Genomic DNA, 9,402 nt, shown 5'->3' with positions numbered 1-9,402 from the left:
CCAAGCACCTTCCTTTAGAGATCCCTAGCTTATCTCTCTCTGAGCTCTGCTTCCCTTCCTCTCTGCTCCACAAAGATGTAGGCACAAGCCATGTGCAGGACCCCATTACTGGCCACAGCTGGCTAAAAGAACATCCAACAGAGCAGTCCTTGCTGTCATCCCCTACCCCCAGCCCCATCTCCCTCCAGGTGCTCTGGAGCGCATCAGGGTTCAGGCTGGGGTGAGAGAGTCGGATGGAGGTAGCCATCTGACACAGTGATGTCACTAGGCAGCTGCTGCTCCAAGAACTCAGAAGTCTCTTCGGCAATCTGGCCTGGGATTCGGAAGTCCACAGCTGGTGGCTCCTGCTTTGGGCTGATTGGGGTTTGAGGAGCCCAGGGCTCAGTGGCACAACCAGTCCCCTGAAGGAACTGCAGGAAGTTCTCCTCTATGGAGCCCTCCCGGCTGGGCAGCCTCAACTCTTCCTCTGGGGATGGCTTGAAGAAGCAAACAAACTGCTTGCTGAGCTCCCCCCTGATCTGTCGATTGAGGCAGCCATAGAAGAAAGGATTGGAAGTGAAACAGAAGTAGCCAATCCAGGTCACCACACTCTCTACCTGCTGTGTGGGAAGGGGCTGGGCACTCAGAGCAACATAAAGATGGAAGGAGAAATAGGGCAGCCAGCAGAGGAGGAACTGACCCCCGACGGCCAGCAGGACCACAGCTGCCTTCCCCCCACCAAAGGTCCTATGGGGGGTGGTCCGTGGGGGCCCCGAGCTGGTCACCATGGTAGAGCGGCTGCTGAGTGACTCAGATCGCCGGCGCGGAGTCTCCATCCAGGTTGGCAAGGGCCCATGCTGCATGGCAGCCACCCGGGCCACACGGAACATACTGCAGTAGACCACAAGAATGAGGAGCAGGGGCAGCAGGAAATAAAGCACAGCAAAGACCACCACAAAGAGTTGGCAATAGGCACTGTGGCTCCACTGGAGGGAGCAGCCAGAAAGGAAATGGGGGGGCCCACGCTCTGGCGAGGCCCTCCCCAACACTGGCACTGAGGCCATGGCTACTGCTTTCACCCACACACACACCAACACTGAAGCCACCAGACCCAGGGTCATGCGCACCTCGTAGCGCATGGGGTGCACTACATAGTAGTAGCGCTCCACATTGATGGCAGAGACTGAAAGGATGGCCAAGCTGACGAAACAGACACTCAGGAACAGGTAGAGGCGGCAGGCAGTCTCCCCAAAGAGGGCATGGTCAAAGAGAGCCGAGCTGGAGAGCATGGCCAACGGCATGAGGGTCAGGGCAGCCAGCAGGTCCACCAGGCAGAGGTGGAACACAAAGACAAATTTGCGGAGGGCAGGCGTCTTGGCGATGACTGTCATCACAGCTGCATTACCTGCCACAGCTGTGAGGTCCAACAGGAGCATAAAGAAGAGGGCCACAGACTCTGAGGCCACATCCCGATGCCCTGCCTCTGGGCTACCATTGACCCTTGGGGGGCCCTGGGGTAGAGGGAGCAAACCCAAAGTAGAGGAGTTCCCTGATGGCTGGGGGAAAGGGGAGGATTCCATGGGGCCAGAAGGGGATGACTGGGGCACCTCCTGTCATAAGCCCATCAGCCATCCTAGTTCCGTGCCCCCTGGGGACCAAGGAAGAATAGACATGCCCAGAGTTCAGCCTTCTTAGCTCCGTGGTGGGTCACTTCTCCAGTGGTCTGTCCCACAATGCTTTCATCACCAGCCTTCTTGCTAAATGGCACTGTCGTGGCAGAAGGTCTCTTGGTCCAGGTCAGCCATGAGTTACAGGCAGTACCAGACCAGTCAACTGAGGGCTCAAGGGAATGTGTACTTCCACCTTAGCAGGTATAGTAGCTTCAGGGTCTGACTCAAAGCCTACAAAGAAACAAGATATGAGTGACTGTGGGCCCTCTAAACTGATTGCCCGATCCCCACTCCATGCCACTACACAAATATAACCATCCTTCCTCATTTCATCCATTCCCTTGTACTCTCTCTAAGGACTGGCTCATAGTGACCATAAATGCTTTGTCTTTTTTTTTTTTTTCACAAGAGCGCTGAAAGCTTTGGGGGAGGACTGCCATTGTTAGGACTGCAGAAGAAGAATGGGATTATCTCCTCTATTTCTAAGGACAACCCACAACAATACTGTATGTTCATGGCTTCATATGTCCCTAATAAACCAGCCTTCTACCCCAAGGGCATTACTGGGAACATACAACCTCAGGAAGGGGAAGGGGGTGCAGTAGGGGTTGTCCTGCTTCCTCAAAACCTCCCTGTCATACAATTAACATGGTATGGATTGCTAAAGGCAATTCATAGTTCTTCCTAGGAGTTCTTCAACTTTAAAAGTCTACTGCTGCCCTCACAGGCAGGAGAAAACCTGAACTTCCAAATCTCCCATTCCCCTGCTTCTAAAGTCTTCTTCATTGTAAGGAGCAGAGGGAAAGGAAGCTGTTTTTTGGTGTTGCCAATTATTTTGTTGGTCCCAATACCATGTTACCCTAGGGGTAACATGAGAAAGAGCTATACCCTATAAAGTCTATAAAGAAAGGCATGATTGTGAATGTGGGCAAATGATTGTAATCTTCAAAGTATGTGAGTGAGTAGAAATCATAGAGGAAAATATGGAAAGACTGAGAAGAAAGTTTCTGTCTTGTTTCCTGATCCAAGATAGGATAAAATATTTGATCTGCTTTTATATATCTTTATCCCTCCTATGCAATAGCCCTATTTTGTATAATCATTCGTGTATCTGTCATCTCCTAAATTAGATTATAAAGTCATGGAGGACAGGGACTGTGTCTGTCTTCCTTCTTTTTTTAATCCTCTGGCATCTAGTACAGAACCTAGCACTTAGTATGCACTTAATTGGTGGTGGTTCAACATATCACTACTGGATTTTCATGCAATTACAATAGATAATTTCAATAATTTGTTTTACTTTACATGTACTATTCTTGAGTCAGGGCCCTGTAAGTTCAGTATATAAATTTAGACAATGTAATATGCAAACCGAGGACACGCAATCTGCTTGCCTTTCTGCTTAGTTGCCAGGATCTAAAGGTCCTAGTCAGTCAATTGGTCATCATTTCATTGGAAGTGGTAGCTTATGCCACCATAATTCTTTGCTTTTTTCATTTCCCCTTCATGCTGACATGTCCTCCACCTACCCTAGAAAACATAGTAGGGTGGGAAAGTTTAGGGATACAAGGAAAGATGAGCAGAGTTCTTCCATTGAGGATTTCCTTGCTTCCAATCCAATATGAACAATTAAAACCTTTTGCCACCTAAGAATACTTGGTTATGTGTCAGGAGTATTCCACAGAGAACGTGGATCCTGAACCCCAAAATGTATTCACCACAAAGTTCACATCACAGCTAAAATAAATACTCAGATTCAGGCTCTACAAAGATAATAATTGAAGGTGATGAGACCAAGGGAACTACGGTAAGTAGGCCAACCCCCTAACCTAAAACAAACTCTTATCACAGTGGCTTATGGAGAAGCACAGAATAGGAATGTTTGGGGCCCTTCGTCTCCATACCAGTCAACACACAAAGCCACTTAGAATTGGAATTTGAGGCACAGTAAAAGTGGCAGCAACCATCCTGACAGCCACTATTGTTCAACTTGATGATACAAATGACCCTGTCTGGACAAATACCTTTGAAATGTTAAGGCCCCAACCAGAAAGTTGTCTACCCTAGTGCAGAAAGGTTCAGGTTAAGGGGGCGCAGACCAAGAGACCCAGAAGTCTTGTAATAGCAATGATAAAGGGAACAGGCAATGAGTAGAGCTCAAAAGACATCCTGAGAGGCCTCATTCATGCACATCTCTTTCTTTCACTGTTCCCATCAACATCACCAGTTTCTACACTGACTCCTGAGCCTCAGTGATTCCTGTTGATATTCTCAGTAAACCAATAGATACCCCTTGGCTTTCTGCACCTTCCTTTCACCTCTTTCTTCTCTGAGTACAGAGCAGTTCCCTGATAGACCATGGTAGTAAAGGTAATGACCACAACTTAAAAGGTTTAGTAAAGTGAACTATAGGGAACCTGGCTCCCAAAATGTCCAGCATAGTTCTGACCAGCCACGTTCTCCATTGGTTTCTCCCATCCCCCTCCCTGCAGATACATGGACTTGAGCTTCTGGAGACAGTTGCCACCTTAGGGGATAGGACCTGAGCCTTTCCCCAAGTTCCTGGTCACCCTACAGTTGTGTTTGTCCTAAGAATATAGATGTGCATACTGTCGAGATACAAATACACTCGGCTCCATGATACAAATGTGCCATTGGCATACATATATACCTATTTGCAGGTTGAAGATGTTTATCCTGAGGACACTAGAGGTGCCTACCCCTAGGCTAGAGAGCTGCCTGTGGTCTCTCCAGGGAAGAGATTTCTATTCCTGGGACTGAGAGAGGCACCTGTACCCAAACAGAGTTGCCCATTCAATCAGGCTTCTAAAGGGCCCATTCTAGGATACAGACAGATTAATCTCTGGCATACAGGAAGATCTGCAGAATAAACAGATTTCTGCTGAAAGAAACCAAAATTGCATCCCTAGGATGCAGATGCTGTTATCACTAGGAAAGATTTGCCAACTGCCAAGCTGTGGAAGTGCCCTACATACAAAATATCCATCTTTGGGATACCTAGGTACCCATCCCTTAGAAATGAAAAGCCCACCACAGGACACTCAGGTACCTATGATTTAGGTACAAAGATGCCTATCTCTGGAGTACCTCAGTGTCCATTCCTGGGCCCCAGGTTTGGTTCTGGGTCCTGGCCTAGTCATCGACTCCTACCTTTCCTGAGAAGCTTTCCGGTTCCCTGGTACCAGCCCCACTCAGCTGATGCTCCTCTATGCCTGCTGAAGCTCAGAACCACTGCAGTGAGGGGTGAGAGGCAGCAGGCAGTGAAGGAAGCATAGAAAGCTTCTGGGTCCTAATGACCTCCTTCTTCCTGCCCCAGCCCTTTGGATTAGTTGTCAGAACCATAAGGAACTATGCCAGCACTCCATGCAAGACCCCTGAGGTGGGTCCAGACCCTCTCCACAGTTCCCTGGAATGATCAGCCTGATGAGGGTAATTGATAAGGGAAGATCTTTTCCCTGTTTCTTCCTGGGGAATGAAACTAATATCCAAGAACATGGAGCAGTCATACAGCTAAATAAGACTGTCCCCTGGGATTAGGTATGCATGGAGTTGGGGACTCCAATGACTTTTCCAAGACCTTGCTTCTAGAGAGTGAAGTAGGAGCTAGGACCTCAGTAAAGAACAGAATTGAACAGGTCAATCATATATATCCCTTAGGAAGATACCCCAACTCCAAATAATGGAGGACCTCTACAAACCAAACTACTGGGCCATCTCCAGGGCCCAGAAAGGGCTTCTCTGGGCATAGTTATTGACCCCTCTATCCTCTCCCCCATCTGCATTTAAAGAAGAACAAAAAGTGCATGTAACAGACCTAAGGGAGAAATGATTATTATCTGGTAGATTCCATCCTGCTGATACCCTCAGGAAAGGGTAGATGCTGGAGGTTATGATACCTACTCCAGAACATACTACCTCAGGATCTGCCTATCAAAGATCCTTCCTCCTCTTCTACTTCCCTTCCATACATGGTTCGTTTTGGGGTTATGTCCATATTGTCAGGAGAAGGAACACATCCCTAGCTAGTTTAGCAGCAGCAATCCAGGTATCCTTGCTCCAGATTAAGCTGAACTAAGCCTCTGAGCAGCCTAACAAAACTGTTATCATCAGCCACTGTTTTTATTGTCTTTGCTGCCACCATCACCATCAAGGTTTTATAGTGGAAACCTCACCTGACTGGGAAGCAAGAGAACTGAATTTAATCCTGGCTCTGCCACTAAATAACTCTGTGACTTTGGGCAAGGGAACTTAATAATGCCTATGATGTCTAAAGGTCCTCTGGCTTTTTGATTCTCTCTAAGACCCCTACGGTAATTTCACCAGCAGGCTGCCTCTTCTCTGAAACTGCCCCTCCCTCCTACCTAACACTGTCCCCTCACTTCCCTTTTCTAGAAATGTCTATAACCAGCTCTTTGTTTGTGTAGTTAGGGCGTCAAAGATCAAATCTCCTGGCATCTTCCAGTCAGTTACATCAAAGATGGGAAACCAATAAGATGCTTTTAATAGAGAAAATGCCCCTTCTATAAACTCATGACTTTCTGCTACCTTGTCAAATTGTCCTAATATGGAGGAAAGCAAAGAACACAGGTATCCCAAGGGAAGTAAAGAGCTTGGTGAAACTTCTATGTACCAAGTCTAAAGGCAGCATTTCAGAAGGACCATCACTGATCTGCATCAAAAACAGTGTTGCTGTGACCTAAAAATCCTTGTATATGAGGTCCCCACACCCCAGTACTAAGACTCACAAGTATCATTTGCATTGAACCTCACTTAACTTGCCTCTGTTTTCCTAGGCCAAAGGGCTGGGTTGTCTCAGGTTAGGCCTTGGGCATTTTTTTATGTGAATTAAAACGTAAAATGATAAAGACTTGCTGTTATAAAAAAACACTAGTTTGACAATTTAGTGACAACCCCTCCAAAGTACCCATACCACTGTTACAGATGGAGGGGAATTCATGTCCTCATCTGGAAAATGGTAAGATTGGATCAGATGATCTCTTAAGTCCCTTTCCTCTATAAAATGCTTATGATTTCTAAGCCTGAACTATGATTACATATAACTACACTGTGTATAAAGGGAATTCTGTAGACCTACTTTTTGCCCTCTAGGAATTTAGTTTTAAACACACCAAGTGATATAGAGATACATATGTATCTGTGAGAGGATAGAGATAGCAAAATAAAAATGTTAAATCAAGAACAAATGCATAGCATGATTATTTTATTATAGTGTCCCCAAAGTCTTAGTTCAGCTTTAGGTTTTTAACTAGCTTAAAAGCTTTACTAAGACTTTGGAGACATCCTTTGTATTGTAGAGAGCAAAAGTTAATGGGTAATTAGATTAGAAAACAGTGGCACGAAGAGTCCAATTTTAGCTAAATCTTAGGATTCATATGGGAACAGATCTTACCTATGCTTATATGGGGGTTTGGAGGGAAGGGCTGGTCATCGAACCCAGTTCATCATGGAATTAATCCTCATCCAAGTAGTTTGGTAAATGGGCCCTGGGAAGCACCAAAGGGAGATCTCTGTGATGATTTCCATCAACAAGCAAGCACCAGACACTATGTTAAGCACTGGGGAAACGAAGGTAAAAATCACAAGTTCTGTCCTCAGAGTATTCCCATTCTAATGGAGGAAATAACATATAAATATAAAATATATACAGAGCAGATGTAAAGTAACCTCAGAGGGCATTGGGAAAGGCCTCCTGCTGAAGGTGGGATGTCTGCTGAGTTTTCAGAGAAGCCGAAATGGAGAGAGGGAAGGAGGGGCAGTCATTCAAAGGTACCAAGTTGGGAAATGAGCATCATGTATCAGGAAGGCCAATATAGCTGACTACAGAGTAGGTAAAGGAGAATAATGAGTAAGAAACCTCGAAAGGTAGGAAGGGGCCAGATTCTGAAGTGTCTTCAGTATCAGAGGATTTTATATTTGGTCCAAGAAGTAACAGGGAATCACTAAATTTTACTGAGTTGGAAGGTGACATGGTCAAACCCATACTTTAGGAAAATCACTTTGGCAGCTGAATGTCCAGTGTATTGGAACACAAAAAGACAAGACAAGGAGACCACAGAAGACTATTCAACTACAGTGGTGGCTACGTGAGTGGAGATAAGAGGGGGTTCTATGAGAGATGCTATTAGACAAGACTATTTGTGGGAATTAATCAGATTCTTCTCTGAGACTGGTTCTGGCAGGGAGGAAGGTCAAAGAATGTGTGTAACACTGAGAGTCAAAGCAGAAGTAGATGCCACCAAAAGGAGAGGTGTGCAGGAAGAGAAAGTCAAGATGACAAGACTTGGCAGCAGTTAGGATACGTGGAAAGAATGCAAGTTAGGAGCTGAAGATGATACTGAACTGGTTGACCTGGATGACTGGAAGGATGCTATCTCACAATAACAGAGAAGTTCAAAGAAGGTTGGGGGGTGAAGGAGAAGGGAAGATGAGTCCTTCTTTGGACAGGTTGTGTTTGAGATGCCTGTTTCTGGGACAATTAGTTTAAGATGCTCCAAAGGCAGGTAGGTCTAGAGCTCAAGAGACAGACCTAGATATATAGATCTCAGAATCATCTACATAGAGATAGGAGTTAAACCTATGGAAGCTGATGAAATCACAAACCAAGTGAGAGGGAGAAGAGAAAAGGGCCCAGGACAGAGCTTTGGAGACCCCAGCAGTTAGTGGGAGTGATCTGGATGTAAGTTCAGCAAAGGAAACTGAGGAGAATCAGGAGGGTGGTTTTCATAACGTAGAGAGGCAAGTGAATCCAGGAAGAGAAAGTGATTCACAGCATCTTCCAGGATGTTACTGTGGAAGGTACATTGGACTAGAGACCAAATTCAAATCCTTGCCTTACCACATACTGATTGTATAATCTATGGCAAGTCACTTAAACTTTCTGTGTCGCAGATTCCTCATCTGTGAAATGCAGGTTGTACTTGTGGTCCTGCCTGCCTACTTCATGGTGTCAGCATAAGGATTAAATGAGGTAATGAATGTGAAAATCTTTTAAAAACTATAAAACACACTAAACATGTAAGAGATTGTTATTTCATAACAACTTTAAGGACATTGACACAGGATTCTAGAAAGCAGGCCAGTTGGAAAAGGACTCAGCCTACAGAGGTGTCCATCCCATCCCCAGAGCAGTTGAGATTACTCTAGCCTTAGGGAAAGTTCATCTTGCTAATGTAATCAAAGGTAGATTCTCAGCTGCTGGACGTCATCGGTATTCTGCAGAGGGTTAGAAGCAGGTTCCAGTAACTGGTGAAATGAAACCATCCTCACGGAGAGAAAACTTGTATGCCTCATTAAAATCAAGAGACACTGTGATTCAATCTCTGAGATCCCAGTCACTCCCAGGACTAGGGACCCAGAACACAAAGCTTTTGGGTGCTATGTATCCAAGGTAGAGAGCCAGAGGAATTTGCACACACCTGGATCAGAAAGCCACTGGGAGGGAGACATGTAGACAACCAGTCCAGAGAGTCAGCCATACATCCAGGACAAAGAGCCCGGGAGAGTCGAAGGAACCCTGAGGAACCATATACACACTCAGGAGCCTTGTGCACCTAAGACAAAAAAAAAATCCTTCTGTTCATCCTCCTGTTTCTATGAGAAACAACTTGTTCTGTGGGTTCATCATTTGACTTAGGAGGTTTGGGCTATAGTTGGTGAGCTGGTGATTTCTGTTCTCCATCCCAGGCTTGCTCCTTGGTGCAGTCCATGGTGC

The 9,402-nt window shown here is 45.8% G+C and overlaps 1 protein-coding gene across 1 annotated transcript; it reads right to left on the bottom strand.

Annotated features, from left to right (window-relative positions):
* Window positions 1-203: 203 nt before the first annotated feature.
* Window positions 204-1,896, bottom strand: GPR61 (G protein-coupled receptor 61). Its single transcript, XM_072644254.1, has one exon. It carries the CDS (start codon window positions 1,557-1,559, stop codon window positions 204-206), a length of 1,356 nt encoding a protein of 451 aa, XP_072500355.1. The 5' UTR covers window positions 1,560-1,896.
* Window positions 1,897-9,402: the final 7,506 nt, after the last annotated feature.

The sequence above is a fragment of the Notamacropus eugenii genome, chromosome 2, assembly GCF_028372415.1.
Source record: "Notamacropus eugenii isolate mMacEug1 chromosome 2, mMacEug1.pri_v2, whole genome shotgun sequence".
NCBI lineage: Eukaryota > Metazoa > Chordata > Mammalia > Diprotodontia > Macropodidae > Notamacropus > Notamacropus eugenii.
This window is presented reverse-complemented; position numbering and strand designations above follow the sequence as displayed.